General features: G+C 42.0%; 1 protein-coding gene across 5 annotated transcripts in view; it reads left to right on the forward strand.

Moving 5' to 3' along the window:
• The window catches only part of Hs6st2 (heparan sulfate 6-O-sulfotransferase 2), a 279,392-nt gene that overhangs the window by 223,823 nt on the left and 31,757 nt on the right, over positions 1–23,812 (forward strand). For 3 of the 5 annotated variants that reach the window (XM_050121665.1, XM_050121666.1, XM_050121669.1), the window contains one exon: positions 19,308–19,394. The exons of the other annotated variants lie outside the window; for them this stretch is intronic. In XM_050121665.1, coding sequence (XP_049977622.1) covers positions 19,308–19,394 — 87 coding nt within the window. The remainder of the gene's footprint in view (positions 1–19,307; positions 19,395–23,812) is intronic. 5 annotated transcript variants of the gene reach the window in all.

Genomic DNA, 23,812 nt, shown 5'->3' on the forward strand with positions numbered 1-23,812 from the left:
TTTTGTTATGATGGATAACTCAAAACATATGAACATTACAACATGGAAGGTTCCTTAAGGATCTATCCAAACCAAAACACAAGGGCAAGACTCACAGAAATCCATTTCTTCCCCTTTCTTCTCAGCTAGTCGTGAACAGAAGCAGAGGTACAGTCACATTTGCAACCCAGGTGTTTTGTCACAACAGACAAAACCATTGTGTCGCCTGTCACTATGGAGTAACTCAACTACCATGTTCAGAAGTACACATTCATGCCGCTTTAAGAGTTAGTGTAGCTGTTTTCGCCATAGCGTGGTTCTGGGGAAATAGCTCAAATCGTCATGCAAAGGACATGTTCTTCCACTGAGATACACCCAGACCCTCACCACAGAATCTTGAGTATCCCTTCCACTGTTGCGGCTAGTACTGATGGCATTTGAAATGCCACTGTGTTGCAGCCATAGTCGAATATGGGTTCTCTCTTTGTAGAAATAGAAGCGAGGAAGGTTTTCTCTTCTTTCTTACTTCCTTAAAATTTTGTCAATAGAGATGAACATATTCTCCACATAAGAAGACTTCAGGATCAGAATAGACTTAAGGTGTAACGCGCAGGTCTAGAAGACATCCAAATAGAAGATTCTAGGTCAGGAATAAATGCTGATAGTCTCTTAAATTACAAAAAAAAAAAAAGAAAGAAAGAAAAGAAACTATAGTTACTGAGTGACTGCTAGAAGAAGGAAGATAAAGGGAAGAAGGTAAGGAAGAAACTTCTCTATGAAGAGCTAACAAAGGCAAAGTATCTTTGCATGCTGCCCCACCCCTGCCAAACCCAAAATTCTCTGGCTCAAGCAACTGCTACTTGACTAGATAATGACCCTAGATCTCACAGAGCAGCGGTTGTTGGTGGCTTAGGAGTGAGTGTACCTCAAGAAACTGAAGACTTCTCATTTTTTAGGCACAATGCCAACTTAGGGTTTTATATTACAGGTCAACAGTTATGGCCTGGGACCAATCTAATTCGCTGCACACATCCCCCAACTCCAGATACTGAAGATGAAGCCCAGGGCTTTACAGTCACATCGTCAGCCCCATTGCACGGGTCTTGTTTGGTTTCCTTAGGATCTATAAACTAAGTACAATTTGCATGTTTTCAAATGAGTCAATAAACTCCACAGCACACTATTTGTGACACTTGAAAATTTTATAGCATGCAAAGTTGAATGTCTAAATAAAGTCCCGTTGGAGCATAGCCATGCATCAATGTGCATAGTGTCTGCAGGTGCTTTTGTGCTGCAGCACTGGAGTGAGTCCTCAAATGTGAAAATATTTCCTATCTGGCCCTTTCTAGAAAAATCTATGTTGTCAACTTAAGCTTTCAATCGAAGTAGCTTCCTGACGTAGGTTTCAATCGCTTCCCCCGGGGCCCAGCTCTTCGCTACAGGGGTACTGAGCCACACCAACACTCTGGGTCGCTGTGACTCAGTTCACTGACTTGCTCTTTTTAATCACCATTTTTTTTGCAACTGAATTAGAAATGCACAGTCTTAGCTTACAGTCTAATTATAAATTATATTCTATAAAGATGTGTCAAATGTTTAAGTGTTCTAAAATGTAATATTAACTTTCCCAGTATTTCTCAGGGAGATTAAGGGGAAAATTTGGCATTTGCCCTTTATAATGATCTGCTTCATATAAGTCAAAGCAAGCAATTTGGGGTCTGAAGGCTGTTGCCAGGTGTATTTTGAATCGATTAGCTGCAGTTAAAGCTGAATGGTTAAATCAGCAATTTGACTTAAAAAAATGAGCTATAGATTCTGTTTTCTTACTGCCTCTATACCAACAGCGTTCATATTGAGTTGGTTGTGGGGCAGACTATTCTATGTATCAATTTGAGCTAATTATTCATTGTGGTGTCTCTTGCCATAATGCCCTATCCAAGCTGGGTTTCCCAAGGGGATTTTTGAATAATGAAATCGAAGCAGGAATTTACGTGCTCATTTAAAGCTTCTCGCTGGACCTTCTCACTTACTGAGGTTGAAAGAGGGTAGGTCCTGGCTTGGGATAGACAGTGGGATAGATAAAGGAAGGGGCTAAGAATCAGCCTTGGAAAGTCGGGAAGGTGGCTTTTTGCACGTGAGTGTGTTGAGCCTGCGAATTGTGTCCCCGTGCAGTCTGAAGACATATTTTGCATTGATAAACTGTCACTGAAGCCTATGCAGTTCAGGCAGTTTTCTGCTTCCTAGTTCTTTAACTGAGCCCCTGTATCAACTCTAGCTTAGATCTAAGAGATAAGAATGAATCCTATGCCTAGTGGAGATTGATCCTGCTGGATATAAGGGCCACAGGCCTTTCTGCGTCGGATTTCTATCGCTGCCTTTGTGAACTAGTAATGAGTATTAGAGATTGCAATTTCCCCATTAGTTTCTTGTGTTTTGAATTAATAGTTTCAGACTCCTATCCATACCCTTCCATTATGCTATGTTTTTCATGGTTTTTTAACAGTTCTTTTGCTGTTGGCTTTGTATTTTAGGAGAAAGGTCCTCCCTAGCCCCAGATCTTCTGGCTTGTCTCCGCTGCTAAAGTCATCAAAACCACCTGAAATTTGTATTTCACAAGGCTCTGAAATCAGAACAGAGCTAGCTGATGATGATTCTGGTCACTGGATTGAAGATTTATACGAACAGTATTAAAAGTGTCCCCTCGTGTCTTAACATCCACACCGTTTCCAGACAACGCGGTTCTAACTGTGCTTCCATGGCTAGCCACTAGTTGAAATTCCAAATGTTGCCCCTGAACACTTTAGAAGCTATCATTTATCTGATAACCTTGAATGAGTTCTAGTCTGCCATTTCTTATCCCAAAGGAGTGCCACTTATGATGAAACTTCATTCAGAGAAGGATCGATCTGCAGGTCATCATACCCATTGCCTCCCCCCCTCACTCAAGATTAGAAGAGTGTCCTTCATGAGGCCAGAATAGAATGGTTATCCTGCTTCTAGGTGCAGTTTTATTCATTTATTTATTTATTCGTTAAGGGTGACCATCATTAATCCAAGCATCCCTGAAGGCAATGTGACTGGTTTTTTTTTTTTTTTTTTTTGGAGGGGGGTTGTTGTTTTGTAGTACCAGGGATCAAACCTAGGGCCTCGTTCATGTTGGCAAGTATTCTACCACTAAGCAACATCTTTAGTCTTCCCTTTACTTTTAATGTTGAGAGACAAGTTTTCATTAAGTTGCCCATTCTGGCCTTAAACTCATACTTGCTTCCTTCTCCCCTTTTGATCCTCTTGTTCATATCCCTACTCTCCCATCCATCCATAACTATTTCTTTTTCCTAGCAGATTCTATCCCTCCGCCCCAGTCTTTCACTTTATACCTTGGTTATCATTGACTTATAGCTAGTATCAATATGTATGTGAACACACACCATATTTGTCTTTCTGGGTTTGGGATACCTCACTCAGGATGATTTTTTTTTTTTCAATTCTGTACATTTCCCTGTGGATTTCAGTTTTTGACAACTGAATAATACTTCATTGTGTAAATGTGTCGCATTTTCTTTATCCATTCACATGTTAGGGGGCATCTAGGTAGTTTTCAGTTTCTGGCTATTATGGATAAATCTGCAATGAACATGGTTGAACAAGTTTCTCTGCTGTAGGATGAAGCGTCCTTTGGGTATATGCCTAAGAGTGGGTAGCTGGATCTTGAAGTAGATCTATTCCCATCTTCCTGAGGAACGCTCAAACCAATTTCTATAGTGGCTGTACAAGTTTGCACTCCCACAAGCAATGGATGAGTACCACCCCTTACTTTACATCCTGACCAGCATGAGCTGTCATTTGAATTCACTATTTCAAGTCTGTAATATATTTGAGAATAGGTTGTGCCCACTAGATCTTTGTATCAGCAGCATTTCATCCCTAGTAAGTGAGAAGGGTATTGCTATGGAAACAATAGTACATCAGCATTGTGAATTTGTATCATAAATCCTATTTGGCTGTAATGAGTCTTAAACAAGAGCCTCGAACACATTTTAATTATAAAACAACTCATGTTAATATACTCTGCCACTTGCAGTCCATGAGCACTGGGCCAGCTGTCAGGACTGCCTTGTTTCGGTCCACATTTCATCTGTGCGAACTGAAGCATTCCATGCCACTGGAGGACTGCCGCCTTGGCGTCTAGCGATAACCGCAATTTCCCAGTTCTCAACATGGCCCTCTCAATAATCTGGGTGAAATCGGAGACTCGTATCATATATAGGCGCTATTTACAGAAGTCTAATTAATATCACTCACTCCCTAATGAGATCCCCCCCCCCTTTTTTTGACTCCATGGCCAATCAGAACCAAGCAAGTGACGTCAGAATGCCAGAGTGAATTATTGGGCTTGTGTCAACCTAGGCAGGAATGAAAAATCACCTCTGTGAACTTAATCCAGGAGCAATCAAAGGGCCGAAGTTTTAATTAGTGAGGGTAGTGATGTGCATTTGCACTCAGCTGCCTGGGATTCTGTATTCGTTTTTCAACTTCTGCATTTCCTTGGTTGTTGTCTGACACTGGTTAGGACAGTTAATGTGCTATCAAATAGCACCATACTTAATGGACCACTGAGGGTACTGACCTATGAATCCATTTCCTCAACTGTCATCAGAGCCATTCCCAGTAGAGAAGTCAATGAAAGAGCAGAGGCAGGGGAGGGGATATTTCAACATGGTATGTGGTTCTCTCTTGTGTGCATAAGAAAATGCAGAAATTATTAAGCTGTGATAGAGATATTGGGATTCTTTTCTAGTCGAAGGTGGAATGAGGCCAAAGCACAATAATAAAGAAAAGAATCCACCAGACTTATTTTTGACCCAGCAGAAATGATAGATGAAAAAAAGTGCTGACTTTTTCAACATGTCTGACCTTTGCATGTTTCTGCATCGGTAATATATTTGACAGTTATAGCATGATGTCGCGACTCTGCACAGTTTTGAGATGTCTCTGGAAGGTAGACTGGAGTTCTAAAATCAGTCATATTTCATCAGAAGATAATTATGATGTTGCGATTGGATGATCAAGCTTGGCCCTATGGTTGAGGCCAAAAATGAAGTATCACTACCTAGTCACGAATGAGTCTTCTCATGTTTCTCGTAGCTGCCCATAAAGACAGGTACCAGGGAGGAGCCCTAGAAATGTGGAAACGTTAGTACCCCTGGAATCTTTATCTAGTCTTTCTAGGTGACACCTCTGAGAGGAGCCACATGCATTGGAAATAGTGTAGGCTCTAGTGGGTGGCTGAGGATCCGTTTTGAGACTTTATCACATTGCCTCCTTCGAGTCTTCATTTGCCAAGCAACTCTGAGCATGAGTTTCCTTCCAGCAATCTGGAATGAAGCTAGCATCATTCACAAGGATAAATTTACCCAAGTCTAATTAATGCTTCTTACTCACTAATGAGTTACTCCTTTTGACTCCATAGACAGGCAGGGCTAAACACATGATGCCAGAATTCCCTAAGTGAATTATTGAACTTGTGACAACCAGGGCAGGAATGAAAAATAGCCACAACATATTTAATCCAGGAGCAATTAAAGGGCTGAAGAATTAATTAATATGGGTTTTAATTTGTTAAAGTCTAGAAGAGGGAGCCTCTTTGTTTGCACTGGAGGCCTCTTTTGGGTCCTCTTTGATTATAGGTAAGTATGCTTCCAGAGAAAGAACTTTCCTTTCACACTTCCTCAGGAACCCATGGATAAGAAAGAGAAAAGTGGGCTCTGAGACTGCAAAGTACATTAAATTGTTGGATTTGCAGTTCATTTACTGAGCCACTACCTTGCCCAGAGGGAAAGCTTTTGGGGGGGGGGGGTATTGATGGGAGGCATAGATGGAGAATTGCAGATAATGGAAGCAGATGATAATAGCAGTGGATGAGGCTATCACTGGACAAGAGAATAATATCCCAGGAGCCCTGAACAAAGAGCCGGAAAGAGGACCTAAGGAAATCAGGAGTGCATTTCTCTGTAGCTTTCAACTGTGTCTCCCTGACCCACTACCAGATGGACCCAGCAGATACGTACATGCATGAGTTTGGGGGCAGGATACAGGCAGTAGCACCTACCAAGAAATGCCTCAAACCCATCAATGCAAAATAGCCAAATGAACACAATCCTGCCTGCTTTGTAATAAGAAGACTGTTTATGTTCTAGCTTATGCTTCTTTAAAGAGACCGGAGTTTTTCACCGTCTTCCTTAGGATAAAAATGGATGGTCAAAAACTATGCTTCTACCACATTAGCTAAGCTTAGTGGCTGCTGTCATCTTTATATGTGATATCGCTAGTGGCTATCTGAAGTTTCCTGCATGGAAATTAGACCCAATCCAGTTCACTTTTTAAAAAGTCTCTATGTAAGTGATTGATTCATTGGTTGATAGGTAGATAGAATAGAGAGAAGATAGGTAGATAGAACAGAGAGGAAAAAGGATCTTCTATAAAACAAGTTTTGCTTCGAATAGCACCAAAAAGTAAAGTACATTTATTTAATCCTCCTGGCAAATAAATAGCATTTTTCTTTTTTATCACAACATGACAATACCATTAGCCATCATGTTTCCATTATGGCCCCGGTTGCCAGGAAACTTCAAACTCCAACACTCAATTTCAGTAATCAAAGTAGCCCAAGGTTTTGTGGATGAGGCTTTCTCCCCTCTAAAATCTTTCTGTTGATTTTGTTTTTCCCCATCTTATAGTGGTACTTTAGTGAAAGCTCCTAAATTTTGGAGATAAGAGGTATGATAGGAATGACAAATCATTGTTCTTTCCCTGCCCCATGCTGCAAGCTTGGACCTGTTGTTCTTGTAATAAACTAAGTCTCTGTGGCCACACTTTTGACACTATAGGTAATGTTCATCTTTAATTCTTCCTTCTCTGTCTCCCCAAATACCAGTAAAAGTGGGGTACCATGGAACAGCATGCATTACTCAGTATTTCCTTATTTTTAAAGCTGGTTGTTTAAAATCAGCAAGAAGTATATTTCTACTTAATCCAGATTTTTCCTGCTCTGGAATTGCTGACCTGGATTGCCGACTGATTCAAGAGCCGTTTTCCATGGTATCTCGCTTGACTTTCCGTTTGTCGTTGTCTCTTCATGAAGTTAAAAATGCACTGATTCCAGAAGCCATATTGTCTCAAGAAAGAGAGCATCTGTAGTTTTCCCAGGAACAAAATCCAGATGGGTTAAGACCCATGTCTGCAAGCCATATGTATCCCGTAGTGTGTGGTCTTTCATAGACCATTGATAACCTTACTTTGGAATTTTAGGTGCATCCATAGGTCTGATATGAGTTTTGACATCTTGGCAAGCATACAGTAATGGAAATGCCCTCTTAACTGAAACAAAACTCTTGCCAGGATCCGTCAGGGATAAATAGAGCAACAGCTTCTCAAGGGAAAAGATGTAGAAAAGATCTAACAACAAAACTTTCTGGGTATTAGAGGATCAGTCTCTTCCTCTAGGGACTCATTTCCCCCTTAGTGTCTCTAGAATAGCATCACAAAATTGTTCATCCGTAATCCCTAGATAAGCAGAGTATGTGAAAGGTTACTTTAATAAAGTGCTCTGGAAAATGGGAAGAAAACATAATTGACATTAGAAGAGGCCACACAGTCCATAATGATAAAATCCTAAACTAACTGAATGACATTTTTTTTGGTTGATCTGGCGAATCTATGACCGTATGGTTACTAGAAGACTGCTGTACCTTGTGGCATCTCTGACCTTAAACAGTTTTTACTTATTACACCTATTTTTTATGTGTGTGCACATATATGTGCATGACGCAACACGCGTGGAATTCAGAGGACATCTTGCAGGAGTCAGTTTTCTCTTTTCTCCCATGTGGCTCCTGAGGATAGATGTTAGGGTGTGTCAGCCTTAACCCGATGAGCTGTCTTCCTATCCATGAAATGAATTTTACAGGCTCATTTTGTTTATCCCCACGCCACGAAGCATTGTTCGTATTACTTTCAAGCAGCGAACTTGGTATCTCCCCTCCTAAGTTTGTCCTAAGTCTGGGTTTCTCTAAGGGCCCACACTGCTTTCACTAGCTAACATCCTCTGTTCTGCTTCCCTTTTGTTTNGTTTCTCTGTGTAACAGTCCTAGACCAGGCTGGCCTCGAACTCACAGGGATTCATTTTCCTCTGCCTCCCGAGTGCTGGGATTAAAGGCATGCACTCCACCGCCTGGCCAGAGAGTCATCTTGGAAGACTTATCTACTTCCATGGGACCAGATGATTGACTGAGATTCTTGAGCCTCAGTTACAGTTGCGTTCTTCACAGCTGCAGTTGTGACTCTATGTCACATAGAGAAATCTTTCAGAATTATCTGAGAGGTGTTCAAGCTCATGCCCTTCTGCTGAGGGGAAGCCTAGAGATGGTTTTTTGTCTACGGCAGCCCTTCTTGGATAATCTCAGTAAGAGCAAAGACAGCCATTTTTTTTAACAAACCTTGAAGAATGCCAGGAAGAGAGTATGTCCTTCCCGTACTAGCATAGTGCTGTGGTAGTCATGAAGATGTTCTCTGGAAGGGCCTTCTCTTTCCTTCTTTTTGCTTTGGAGACTTTCTCCATAGGACACTACCCTCTGTCTCGATTCCTCCATTTCCACAATACCAGGAAGTGCTCCCACTGACGGCAGACACTGTGATGGAAGTACTTGCTCTCAATTTGTGGGAACCTGGTTTGTTGAGTTTTAAAGTATGACTTAAATAAGTTGATTGTCTAGTGACTGGTGAGAATCAGGGAACTGCTGTTTTCAAAGCCCAGAAATAATATTCCAAAGGGGTCCCTAGGCCTTCTCAGGTGGTAAGACAAGTGGATATCAGCATCAGGTGGATTTGAATCCTGTGTCTAGCACAGTAAAGATTTGCTTTAAAGTTTGGAAGCCAAGATGAGGGCTGTAAGGCTTATTTCTGATTTTGCATATAGTAGAGAAACCAAACAGATAAATAATTGAAAGCCTAGGGCTTTTTTAGGGAAATTATAACTATATTTGCATAAACCTTAGTACATTTAGTTTCTTCTATGACAGTTTTTTGTTTTATTGTCCTTTGTGGTAATAAATAAGGCTGGGTTTAAAAAAAAACACATCCAAAGGCCATAATTATGGATTTGGTTGATGTACAATATTCTTCTTTCACTGTATGTCAGATCATCCTTGGCAGGAATTGATGAGAACAGGTAGCATGTGATCAAGAAGAATTCTTCTCTATCAAATGCCCTGGGTGTGACGACGGGCAGGATGACTAACAGATACCACAACGAATCAGAAAAGTCCACGAGGAGAGAGCAACCTGTAGCTCTTGGGATCCTTGGATAAAACACAGTCTCGGAACCAGCAAACGAGTCTCTTATGATTGGAATACTCCTGCTCCCAGATTCAGTTTCCTCTTTGGCTTCCCTAAGCACACAATCTCATCTCAGGCCTGTCCTTAATCATCTTCCTTGGCTAGTCCCTCCTCACTCAGCCCACTCCAAACACTCCCTCTGTGTAGTCTTATATACTCTATGGGTTTTAAAGCCTGCAAATTTCCAGATTTGTGAAAGCCAGCCTTCAGCTGAGATCTGTGTCTTGCTAAATTCTGTATCCACACATCCAATTGCCAAGTTAACATTTTGCTCAGTGATCCCATGGGCATGCAAAATTCAACAAAACTGAATATATTGCCTCCTTCCATGCATGTATCCCCATTCCCCCACCAAAAAGACACCCACCCTTCTTATATTGGCAAATGGAGCTACAATTAATTGGTGTTACATCATTTTTTGGTTCCTAGCCACCTTGCCTTGCTTTGCACTTCATGGGGATTATGACCCTATTTGTCACGTGCCAGGCAAGTTCTAGCATTAGATTCATGTTTTATCCTTACATCCTTCTCTTGGCTACATCCCATCTCCTCACTGAGCTTTGTTTTTCTGCCTCTAAAGATTATTTCAAGTTACATATTTCTGTGATCCTTTTCCTTTTCTGAGGGTAGATCATAGTCAATAAAGAGACTTAGTCTTTGGCTCAGATGAATGTGTTGATTTTGACTAGACTGAATGTACATGATGAGGCATCTATTGTTATGAAATATGAAAGACCTACTATTTAACAATGATTATGAAGTGCTCTACAACAGCATGAGTGTTTCTTTCATGTGATCAAGTAGGTTTTTGATTGTATATGAGCGTGCATGCTACAATAATGCTATCCCCTAAATTGTAACAGGGTTTATAGGAACCTTCTTTTCTTACTACCCCAGAAAATACTGTAAGCCTCAAGTGGCTCTTTTGCCTGATTTCTATGGTTTCTGTTGTTCTTTTCTATCTCGGATCTATTTATTTGGCTCCTACGACAGCACTTAAGACAGTAGGAAGCAGATATTTGCACTTCAATATTGGCTTTTAATACCATCATTAGCTTTTAAAAAACCTAGGTTCTGAGTCCTCATTGTCATTGTCAAGATTAGAAGTATTAGGTAAAAACAAATATGTTTTGTTGGTGCTATTTGTCCAAATCCACCAGATTGCAAGAAAGAAAGAAAGAAAGAAAGAAAGAAAGAAAGAAAGAAAGAAAGAAAAAAGCAAGAATATGATCCAAGTTCTGCCTGATTGCAGTGCTCAAATTCTCCTCCCAAGCCCAGGTTTGCTTCCAGTTAGTTCAGCAATGCTATTCTCTGAAGTTGGCACACTCTGTCTGATTTTTTACTGTGTTTGTGTTTCATATATGTGGGCACGAGGGCTCAGGAAATGGTACTGCATTAGACTATCACCCTTTTCGACATACAGTGTGCTCTGGCATAAGTCATTTGAACAATAAAGCAGACCACACGACTCCATTAACAAACTTCTAACGTCATCTGTGTCAGTCAGCCAGTTCAGGTCCACAAATGCACGCCATCAGCCATTTCACCAAGTATGCTTACCTACCGATAAGCTGGTATCGAAAACTCTGTGTAACAAATATTATGAGCTTTTAAAAAAAAGCATATGAACAAAATGTTTAAAAATCTTGTGTGTGCATATTATTAGAAAATAAAAACAATCACAGATAGCCCAATAGGGAAGTGTTCTTCATCTACACAAAGCTTTTGCCTTATCTTACTCCGTTTGTCTTTTTTCTTTATCTGTTAATTCCTGCTGTAGTATTTAGCTCCTTCATCCTTTCCTAAAATGTTCTCTGAGACTCTGGCCTACTCTGGGAACTCCCTAGTATAGAACATTCACCAACAAGACTCTCGTTGTGAATTTTTAATTATACCAGATCGTTTTCAGTAAATAGAACTGCGGGCTCAATTAATGCTTGTCTGATCCAATTTTTGTTTCACCTGTTAGTGAGCTCCACTCTGTGGTGTTTGCAGTAATTGCCACTTCCTCGGGAAAGAGGAGTTTTGCCAGAGATGCGTGTCGGCAGCCCTTTTGTTCTTCCTTCCCTGCCCTTCCTTTCTCAGGGTTCTAATTGTATTTGGGGGGAATCAGGGACGGTGGATATAGGTGATTGTTCTCTTGATTGCTCCTGGCGTAGCTGTTGTGCGGCAGTGCCTCTCCAAAAGGCAGGTCATGAGCAGACGACATGGGCATCAGCTGAGAACATGGAAGATTTGTAAATTCTCAGGTTCTTGATTTACTCCCAGATAGCTTGTCCCCCATGGCTAACTGTGGTTGGTGTTATTATTGAAGGATGGTATCCTTCTACCACCCAGGATGGTACCATAGGGTGCAGTTAATAAGCTGAAATACAGAAACGGCGTAGGAAAGGGGAATAGAACCACAGAGAAAAGATAGAGTAGATTTCAGTTTAGTCTGCAGTATTTGGTTAGTCCTTGGTAAGAGTGGGCAAAGAAACGATACTGACTGTAAAAGAACCTTGGGTTTACTCATTAATTTTGTTCATCTCCAGTGTCTTCTTTACACTGAGGTGGCAGCAGCATGGGATGGACTTTGTGATGGGTTTCTACCCACTCTGTACCTAGCCTAGTGAACTAGGGCATGGGGACATGGACTGGGGTGTACAAGGATCAAGCCTTGCACTTTCCTTCATTAACCTTAGCAATGACCTTTATACAGCTAAATCTACTAACTCGGCCTCTTACTTGGATCCCTGGCCTACAGATCTTTGCAAAGCCCTCACAAGCTCTCACAATCCTCACACACCAAAGAGGAACTAAGCATTCTGGCAAAGGATGTCATCAGACGTATCTGCTCCTTAATCACAAGGACAACTGTCCCATTTGGTCCCACTGCTTATCTCATGACTTAGGGTACCCCTTTGGAGCAGAGATTAGTGTCTTACTCTGTCTTTCTTCTGGAATTCCAATGCCATCTCTTTAAATGTCTGGAGAAAATTGTCCATCCATAACCTAGCTTTAATATGTGCCAAGCCCAATCCCTCATTATGTTCTATAACCTATATTCTCCTCCCAGCTAATCTCTTTAACTGGTAGAGTAGATTTGTTTCCCAGCCATCTGGTTTCTGAACATTCTCCACAACCGTTTAGAGTTTATTCTCATTCCTCAAATGTAGTCAGTCTCCAAGTTGTGTTTTGTTTTCCGTTTCTTTTTATTCTAGGCATTGTTTCTTTCTTTCCATCTCTCTAATGACCATGCCAGTCCAAGCATCTTTTGTATCTTAGGGCTCAATTACCCAAAGCTATCTTATGACTTATTCCTTAACCTCCCTTCTGATGGAGAAACACCAGAGCTTGATGAGGTTATAGCAATGGTACAATAGCACTTACAACTGTTAGCTAAAGTTCCACCGGCCTCAGATACTCTGAAAGCAAGGTCCCCATTCCTTCAAAATGCATGTGTGAATGGCTAGCTTACATGAGACCATAATATAATTTAAAATCTGACTCATATTTTCTCCTGACCCCAGCGAGACATAAGCAATATGGCTATCACTCCTTTGGCAAAACCCAGCATGTGCCACTAGGTGAGGAGAGCAAACAGCAACAATAATCAATGAGCTCATTGCTGCCGTTCCTAGGGCCCCGTGGTTAGCTGTTAGACTGAGACATTAATGGAAGGAGAGAGGGCAGGGTGATGTATGTGCCTAGGCAGCCTTTTCTCAAAGCTTTGCCATTCCAGAGCAGCTGTGAGCTTCTCTATGAATGGGCTACCTGATTGGTTTAAACCCCTGTTTTTTAACACATGACAATCCTAAAACACTAAGAAGTTAGACTGGCAGCCAAGATTAGAACTCAAGATTCCTAAGCAAGTGCTTTGAGCTTAGGAGTTGTCTCCGAGAGACTAGCGTTATACTAGGCTACCCAGTAACAAAGATGAGCCTTGGTCTTCTCTGAAAAGCCTCCTCTGCTATCCAGAGTTAAGCCAAGGGAAGCCAGGTGGAGGAGCAAAAATTGTGCATCTTGGAGAACTGAACTTTCTCTGCCTGATGAATACCAAAGTAGAGGTGATGAGACTAAAAGGATGATGGACTCTAATTCAAACACTTCAGGTAAAAGGAATGAAAATGAAAAAGGTAGGGACGTGGTGGCAAAGAAAGAAAACCACTCAGGACATAACAAGGCAGGAAAATGAAACAAAGATGCTCCATCAGCTTTAATTAAAGTAATCAATATTTGAAGAGCTTTCTTACCCGGTAACAGAACAAGGGCAAACTACTTCAAAAATGTAGGCCTCTTCGAGATGCAAAAGGCAAGCACGCTCATCAGGAAGTAGGCGAGATTTAAAAGCCTCTCCCAAGATTTCCACTGGGTAGATGGGCTGTCGAGCGGACTCAGACATCAGTGTGGGGAGCACACTGGATGAATTTGTGTCTTTCCTACTGACTGGGTTTTACGTGCATGGCCCAATCCTCAGAGCTTTCTGAAGCCCAGAGTCTTTGCATAAAGCACAGAATAGCTACTATTTCCCCCAAAAGAGACTTGCAATGAGCCCTCCATGGTAGCTTGGGCTACACCTCTATTATCACTTACAAGAACATGCACTGGAAATCACTAAAAGCTATGTGGTTGCAACAGGCTTAGGACTATTATTAAGAAGCACTCTCCTATTGTCCAAGCATGCTTGCTTGAAAACGAAATTTCTTTTCAAAACTCACGTGTCTTTGCAATACACATGATGACCAGCCATCAGCAACCGAATTCCAATTTCCCTGGAAATTCGGCTATATATATCACCATTTCTTTTTCTCACAGTTGCCAGACCTTTTAATCTTTGATAATTATCCTTCCCTCTGAGCCCAAATGCAGGGTGTTTTTTATTTATTTGTTCAAGATTTTTTCCTATGTGCTCGCTTTGCTTGTTTTATGTTGCATCAACCAGATTCGTGAGCACGAGTTAGTTATATGGAAGCTGGTTTGTTTATCACGGTTGTCAAGGCCCTGAAGATCAAGATGGGACAATTTGATATCCATTGTCTGAAAGCAAAATGACAGCCAGATCCACTCCTGCTGGAGTTTTCTCACGGAGGCAATTAAGAGCAATCACTCAGTCATATCTAAAGTCCTCTTGCCGCACACAACACGGCAGACGATGGCAGGACATATTGAAAGGAGCAAGCAGACATGGGCTGATGAGAGCAGATGTGTTTCGGAGTGTCTTGACTCCCTTGAGGGAAGCTTGCTCTTACAGTGTCCGGCCCGCTCATGAAGTCTCTGACCCTGTGGTCCTGATTAAATGTCCATCTCTGTTAAATGCCTCACCACCTCCCAATATCATTAAATTGGGGGATCAACCCTCAATGCAGCTTTTCCCAAGGTCAAATGATACTTAAACCATAACAAGCACCAACTTCAAAGTTAGCAGATAAACGGTAAAATACCAGCGAGACTGTGGGACCATATGTTTAGGGCCAAAAACTGAACCAGTGACAGTGTGTGTGCAATCGCCTCTGCCTGGTTCCTGAAACACAATTTCAGGTTCTTAGGACTCTGGGAATGAATTTTTACAATTTAAGTAACTGCAGAGGCAAACTATTTCTCTTGGACCTGAGGTTTATTGTTTCCAGAAAGAGCTTATGATGTACAGATATCTGTACACTGTCCCTCAAGAAAGTGGGTTAAACCACTGGGGGAAGTAGCGTGGTGGAGGGTGTGACCTGCATGTATAAGGGTCTAGCTTCAATCTCAAAGAGCAGTTTAAAAACAACCCGTGAATGAAGCATGTTTTCAACCACTAAGTTCTTTGTTCATAATTACCTCTCTGGCAAGCCCGAAAGAACTCCAGCAGGAGTGGGTCTGGTTGCCATTTTAGTTTCCGACAATGAATATCAAATTGTCCCTCCAGGAACCCTTGGAGAACGCTGCAGACTTGGGTCCATCACAGTTTTCCTACTTACAAGGAATGTGCGCAGCACTGCGGGATTTATTTTTGCACCATTCTGGCCTTTGGTGCATATGTGGAGCCTGGATGGGGAAAAAAAAAAGCCTCCTTGCTATTAATAGTTAGTGAGGACAGCCCAGCAGACAGTCAGAGGCCGGCTGGCGCACATTAGCTTTTCTTATCAGAAACTCACCTGGACTTGGTTTCACAAGCCTTTGATGAGGCCCAGAGGAGAGCCAGAATCTTATCTCCGAAGAGGAGACAACTCAGGTGGGGCTCAAGAGGGCTGGACCCCGACCTTCTGGGATTTCAGCCACAGCTCTTGAGATTACAACTTAAAGGAAGATGAAAGTGAAGAGGGCTGGCAAGGGGTGTAGAAGCAGACGGATCAAAGGAAGGACAACTGAGCATGTCTGTTTCAGATGCAAAGGTTAGGAACTAGCTCAAAAGCAGTGCGGTCCCCTCCTCATTCGCATATGCCCTGAATTATCAGCCATAGAGCTAAGAAGCAAACAGACATTCCTGTAAGTCCCTGTGAGTGCTGGCTGTTTCAGTGACCAGGATTCTTGGCAGCATCTTAATCTTCAGGCCTTTGACCTGTGTCTTTCCAGTAGTCTGCTGCTGCAGTATTTTCACTTTATCTCTTACGAGGCACTTTGGGAAAACTCAAGGCCCTCAGAATTACTGCTTTCATTGTCTTCGTGTCTCAAGGTTTGAGATTTACAGCATCTTGTCAGGGGTTTATCTACCCAGCCTACATCTCTGGGATGGGGAAAGATGGTTTTTTTTTTCCTGCCCTTTTTTTTGGCAGTTCTCTCTGTCCAACGATCCTTAGTATAGCTACAAAATTGCCCTCCTAGGATCCAAGCCTGCCAGAAGTTCTTGCCCACTCCCCTTTCTGATCCAGTTCCCACCGGGAACCCGTCTGTTATTTGCACAGAACACACGTTCCGATTGAGTACTTTCACCTCTAGCCTTGGTGCCGTACTGTCCCCACGTGATTTATTCTTGAGAATGTTTTTGTTTTCATCCCCCTCAGCTCTGCACTTCAGGGACTTGGCAGTAGGCCTGGGGGTGGGGTGGGGTAGGATCATTTCTATCTTTTAAAGGTTTCTACTCCAGGATAACCCACCTCCTCTAGAGAGGCAGCTGACAATAATAAGGTTGTCTTTGCAGGCTGACATTTTCTCCTGATTTCCTGCCTTGCTCCTCCCCTTAAGAATCACTTGTAATGCAAATTTTACAAGACCTTCTTCCCCAAGGCCCAGAGGTGGGAATTTAGCAATAAGAATGACTGTTGTCTTATTCAAAAATACATGGACACCTAAAGTTAGAGGAGCACCTAACCTGAGCTTGGAGCCTCCACCGCGTGATTTAAAAGCCCTCTGGTGTAAGTGCTACATCCAGGCAAATTCCCCACTGCCTAGTGTGTGTGTGTGTGTGTGTGTGTGTGTGTGTGTGTGTGTGTGTGTAAGACTGAAAGAGGCCCAGTGTCCAGGAATGTAGAAGGGAGGTGACTAAGACCTCCTCATGTGTATTTTCCCCCTTTGAGTCTGGGGCCCTTGTAGCCCATCCTGACCTCAAACTTAATTTGCAGCTGAGGATGATCCTGCACCTTTAATCCTCAGTGCTGGAATTACAGACAAGTGCCACCACACAGGTTTCTGTTGTGGCAGTGGGGATCCAGCCCAGGGAGTCATACACGCTAGGCAAACCCTCTACCGACTGAGCTATAGCCCCGGCCGCTACTTGTGTGTAGCAGGAAGCTTACTGCATCCTTTGCATCGAACTGCACCCACTTTTAAAAGCAATGATTTTGAATTGTTTTGAATGAGAACTTTCTTTTTTCTTTCTTTCATTCTTCCTTTCCTCCCCTTCTTCCCTCTCTCCGTCTTCCTTCTCTCTGCTGTTTATTACCACACAAAGTAACAGCTCTCATTATGACGTTTTCATACATGCCTCTGATTGATCTTTCTGACCAGAATCTTTTGTCCAGATTTGAATTGTGACAGCCAATTTCTGACCTTGGTTCTGGATAGGGTGTGTAACTGGTATTTATCCCTGAAATGCCTAAGGAGTTCTTTGTCAAGAAAATCGTAATGAACGGGTGGGGGTAGCAGTCCTCTTTGAGCTCCCCAGTCTCCAGTGAGCATGTCGCCCAAGCATGAATGGTGTCCCCACTGCCTCCTTGTTTAAAATTGCAGCAGCATCAGTGCCCACCTGCATGACTCCTGCTTTACTTGGCTGCTTTTGGCTCTTGTGGACACTCCATCCAAACTGCTGGAGCTTTTGCTAATATCAACTCCTCCTGATTAGTGTTTGTCTATGTCTATCCATCTTTATTACCTTTGCCTATCCATCTTTATTACCTTTGCAATCACAAGGAGCCCTCATTAATTCTCGTTCCAATCACACCCTGGTGCCTACTTGAAACTAGTGACTGTAGGATAGAATGTCATTTATGACCCCCTCCCAGCCTACACATAAATGCTACTACACAGAGACACTTGTTTTCAAAGGACTTTAAAGATTCATAAGAATCTAGAAGGCTCTTTGACATCCTCTTTAGACACTACTGTCTACCCATAGAAGGTTCTGGGCCCATGAGATAGCTCCACAGGTAAAAGCACTTGTTGAGCAAACCCAAGAGCCTCAGTTTGATCCTGGAACCTTTGGTTGTCCAAGAAACAATGGAAAGTTTTCCCCTGACTTCCACATGTACTTCATTTTACACACACACACAACACAACATAGACCAGACATACACCAATACACACATACACACACATGTATTAATAATAACAAACTTTAAATTACAAAAGAAGGTCCTGGGTTGATGAGCTCGCTCTGAGCACTTGCTGCCATGAGGGCATCCCTTAGGCCCCACATAAGGAAAGGAGAGAAATGACTCCTACAAGTTGTCCCGTGACCTCTATGTGCACAGGCTGTGGCACATGCACATACACATTTGAGTGTACACACACAATACGTATTATATAAACAATAAATGAAGGAGGTCCTATTATATACCTTGAACAAGAAGATATGCGTGTTTTTACCTTCAGTCTTTATGAGGTTCTGCTGACATAGATTTTAATACAGAAAAAAATTCTGATGAAATTGGGATAAATAATTCCACACATCAAGTGGAAAGGTTTTGAATTGGTTTCCATGGAAATCTTAAAATGAAGTAAAGTATTAATTTCAAGGCAATTCAGCTGAATTGAAGATAATGGCAAAATAGTTTGATAAAGGAAATAGAATAAAGTAATCAAGGGGACTCCAATCAATTATTCCTCTTTGTTTACCTTGGGGTGATTAATTTGCCTTCGTTTATTAACCTGATGAGATTAAGCAGACCTTCCTTGTGATTTATTTAGTAATTGTTTCTAAGGTTTGACAAAAGCTGTGGAGTTATTGAAGGTGGAAATTTAAATTCAATTACTCATGAAGCAAGTGGTGCTTCTCTTGAAAAAATATCTGAATTCGTGGCCTTCCCAGGCAACATTATGAGTGAAAATTATTAATTCATCTGATAGTATCTCCCAAAGACACTTTGAAGTCACTTGGTATCCATATCCATCACTGAAAGTCAGCAGCGTCTGAACTGAACTTGTTATGCAGACACTCCAGTGGCTGGAAAGGGAAGAGGTTTTGTTTGGTTGGTTGAAGAGAAGCTACCACTCTGTTTTTACTATGGTTTTGTGACCCTTTTTCCCACTTAAGCCCTCCTGGGAGCTTGAGCTATGGTGCTACTATTCATGGGACAAACGTTTCTCTAAAGTTCAAACATTTCTCTAAAGGACAGTTTTATTTGACCTTTACTAATGGTTCCCACTATGGTTGACACTAAAAGACATCACTGGATAAAAATTTGCTGGAGTGGGAGGGAGGGAGGGAGGGAGGGAGGGAGGGAGGGAGGGAGGAAGAGGTCTTGAAAATCTTTAAATGAAATGACTAATTGCTTTTTGTCTCTGTGTTCTTTGTATATATTTTTGTTCGGTGGGTATAGTAAGGATAGATGGGGTTCTTCAAGCTTCAACTCGGGCGCCAACTCTCCATCATCTCCAAAGACCCGGAGCACACCTAAGAGTGGGAAGTAAGTGAAAACTGCTGTTGTGTAGCTCACATAGTCACCGCCAAGCCGTGTGTCCTCATTTTCTCATTCATTCATTGTCATTTAATGAAGACATGCGGGATGCTTTCCATGCGCCTGACAGTGGGAATTAAAAGAACAGTATCTATGAAGGTGATACTCATATAAGGAGGAGGGAAGGGGAAGAAGAGGCCGGAGATGATTTTGCAAGGGTAAAGGGCATATGTCTGGAAAGGCAATGCACGTTCTATTCTAAGATGTTCAAGCATTAAATAAGCAACACTGGTTCATCACTTTAGGGTTTGAGCAATGCATGAAAATTCGTGTTTTGATATTTAAGGTTAAATTAGAAGGTTCTGGAAAATGAGCTCATAAATTTCCTGATTCAAATACATTTACATTTTAATTATACCTGTGATTACATGATATGTTTATTCTTTTTTTAAAAATATTTATTTATTTATTATGGACACACTATTCTGTTTGCATATATGTCTGTAGGCCAGAAGAGGACACCAGACCTCATTACAGATGGTTGTGAGCCACCATGTGGTTGCTGGGAATCGAACTCGGGTCCTTTGGAAGAGCACACAATGCTCTTAACCACTGAGCCATCTCTCCAGCCAGATATGTTTATTCTTTTCACAATAACTAGCATATACAATGCCCTACATTTTTGTTTTGCATTGGGTACGTGTGGTAGTTGATTTATGTCTTTAACATGGTTCCAAATGACAGTTTTGGCTAATCTCTCCTCTTGGCTTTAGCAGAATATGGCATTCTGAATTGGTGTGTCCCCATGGAGATGACATCCCTTCAGTTAGACAGTTTCCCCTCCAATAGGTACAGCCCTATAACGAACAACTCAACATTTATTTATTTGTTTGTTTGTTTATGTATTTATTTATGCATTGGTGCTTTGACAGCATGTATATTTGAGGGTATCACGCCCTCTGGAACTGGAGTTCTAGACAGCTGTGAGCTGTTATGTGGGTACTAAAAATTGAACCCATATTCTCTGGAAGAGAAGCCAGTGCTCTTAACTGCGAAGCCATCTCTCCAGCCCCTCAGTTTTTCTTCTAGTCTCTCTTTCCCAAGGATGCAGGGCGTTCTGCTGGCCTGCATCTAGCAAATGAAAGATGTTTTCCTCCCACTAGAAGCTCTAATGGGGTAATAAGATATGCCACTACAAGAGCAAGGCTTTGCCATGGAAGGTGGTCATATATTTTATGCATTCAGCTCTGGACACTAAATGCTGTACTTTGAATATGATCTGCTATTCGATTCCCAATGTGAGAGATGTATCGGCTGCCGCTTTGCCCTTCTTTTTCACCTCCTGAATACCATTTCAGTTTCGCATTTAAGTTGATTGTGGCCTATCTGTGAAAGTATGAAAAGTGGTGGAAAAGATATGAGGCTAACTCTCTGAACAGTTAGAATTCATGTCGGTTATTTATTGCCAAGCACCACAGTCAAAATGCTGTATAGATTATGAGGGAATAGGATTGACGGACGCATTTCCAAACAGTGGACGGTTTCCAAATCAGTTCCCCGCCATTGTTACTGCACACTCTCGGTTTACAATGATGCACTGGAGAGAAGCTTTAACTCCAGACTTGAAGAAATGACAGACCCTACCTGGGCTCAGACTCTGTCTGGGCACCCTTATTCATACCTATCACACTGATGCTTCCAGGGTGCAATTTCCATATATTAGACCCTGATGTAAAACATGGATGTTTGTGATTTACTGATATACTTCAAAAGAAGCATTGCTTTAATTTTTTGGCCTTTGCAGGCACCTGATCTTTACCTATTAAGAGAGGAGCCCCTGTGTATCACCCAAGGAGCAGTTGGTATAATGTGAGTTAGACGGATGCCAAGAATGCATGCAGAATACTATATCCAGGTTGTTCACAATAGGAGGCCTGAATAAATGCATTCTCAAGTAGATAAACCATGATCTTCTATCACAGCTACTGTGTTTGGATCCATCCTAAGCTCTTGCCATTTTTGCATTTGGAGCTAGATGCCTTTTGTTTGCCATACACAGTGACTTACAGATTACTCTAATCCCTTTTAACTTTTCGTCATCTTGGTTAGTTATTAGTATTAAATTAGAAAGTTTTCAGATCCCTTCTTCACAGTTACGGTAACCAGATTCCTCTGTGTCACAGCCCTGCACTTATCTCCCACTGGTTTTGAGGAGTGGAATTTTTTCTTAATCTGTCACTGCATATTTTCTCTGCCTTGGGTTATCTTTGTCCTCAGGAACAATGCTGGTGCTTCGTGACTGTGATAAGACACTTGGGGACCTTCTTCACACCCTGTGGAATGCTGTCTATCAGTGTCTAGGTTTCTGCTCTGTGGTTCAGAGAAACGTGTTCTGTATACGTTTTGCCCTTCCTTGGTTTCAGGGCATATGGTGGTAGCAACAGGCAGCAATGGAAGGCGCCCATTCTGCTGGGCTTCCTGGCATTATTTGATCTAATGACCGTGTAGCTCTAGTTTCTCTTGGCTATTTTGGAGGCCAGATATAGGCTGCAAGAGAGAAAGACTGTTCTTCTCGGAAAAGAAACCAGCTCTTCTGTTTTCTAAAGAAATATAAAATGTACAAGTCAAACTCTGCCAAGTTCGCCTTATGGCAAATATTAATAGTAACGAGTATGTATTGCTTGTGTGCTTGTGTGACAACATGTCTATGGCTCATGAGGTACATGTTCCCTCAATAATCCTTGCCCACATAAAGCTCACATGGTGGACACTATTATTTTTTTCTACTTTATATGTGAAGAAATTGCAGTTTGGGAAAATAATATGTTGAAAGGAGATCTACAAATGAATGGTTTTTGCAAAGACCATCTTTGACTCAAGTTCTATAAGTTATTATAATATGTATCTATGTGTGTATGTATAGAGATTGATAGATGATACATAGATAGATAGATAGATAGATAGATAGATAGATAGATAGATAGATAGATAGACAGATAGATAGAAGCGGAGGGAGGGAGAGAATCTACTTTGTACCTTCATGCTGTATTCTGAGGCCACATAGATAAAAACAAAATATCCAGTAACTATCCCCAAGTAGCTCACAGTCTTGGTAATGAAAAGGTAAAATAACGATATGTTGTTTAAGTGATGCAATTAAATAGTCACAACATGTGACACGATTTACTACTAACCAATACAGTTATTGGGATGCAGAAGTCAAGTCATGATGTTGGTTAAGTGACTTCCGAACCCTCTAATGTTATCAATATTCACCTCTCATTTAACAAGCCTAGTTCAAGACCAAAGAAAATGCAAGATGTAGGGATGGGATGGTGGTTCAGTGGGTAGAACACTTACTCGGTAAACACAAGGACCTGACTTTAAATTCCCCTTACCAGTACGACTATGGTCTGCATATGCCTATAGCTCTAATGTTAGCGGACAGAAACAAGTGGGTACCAGGAGCTCACTAGCCACTAGTGAAACGTGGTGAAGCTGAAATGGTGAGCTTCAGGATCTGGCTCAAGGAAATAAGGCAGAGAGCAATAAAGACACATGACTCCCTCCTCTGGCCATTGTATGTGTTCGCATGAGTATGCTAATACACACACACACACACACACACACACACACACACACATACACACACACCACTCATTCACTTGCCAGCCCTTCCTCCCTGCACGAAGAAAATGCCTGCTGGAAAGTGGCTCAGAGAAGCTGGAGTTGTGGAGTCAGTCAAAGCTACAACCACACGAGCAATTGCTCCTTCTGACTTTCCACCTATTTAGAGCCTACAGAGGTCCAATGAAGCATGGTCAGGGAGGAGCTCAGGAAACCTCCAGCTTGGATGTTGTGTCGATTCTGCTTGCTCTGTTGCATTGCCTGGATCCGAAGCTGGGCAGCCAGCCTTCTGTTTCAGGGAAGAACAGATGGAGTGGGATATGTCTGAGCGGCAGAGCCAGACCACCCTGGCAAGGACTTTCAGTGAGGAGCAAGCAATTTCTTCCGTGTTGACAGTGAATCAGATTGACAAGACAGAGACAAAAATCAGTCCCGAGTCATAGCTTGAGGATCAAACAGTTTAAGTTTTGCAGACGCTTGCTGACCCATGGCCAACCAGGCCAGGTCACAGCACTGAGCCTCACATGGGGCTCCTTTTTGGAATATAAATGTGTTACTCAGCCTGACACAGCAGCCCATCGTCAATCGGTTTACCTCCCACTGGATCACACTGAATCCATCAAGGCTGAAAATGCATAGTTGCCACCATGAGCTGTCAACGTGTTCAGAGTTGCTAACTTGTTCTGGTTTCAGGAGATACGAGTCTTAGCACGTTACCCACTCTGGCCTTGAACTCACAAGTTTCTTACTCTCTGGGATTCGTGGCATCTGCCACCATGTCCAGTTTTAAGTGTGTTTAT

Source organism: Alexandromys fortis, unplaced genomic scaffold (assembly GCF_014885135.2).
Source record: "Alexandromys fortis isolate MF-2015 unplaced genomic scaffold, M_Fortis_MF-2015_v1.1 scaffold_194, whole genome shotgun sequence".
Lineage (NCBI taxonomy): Eukaryota > Metazoa > Chordata > Mammalia > Rodentia > Cricetidae > Alexandromys > Alexandromys fortis.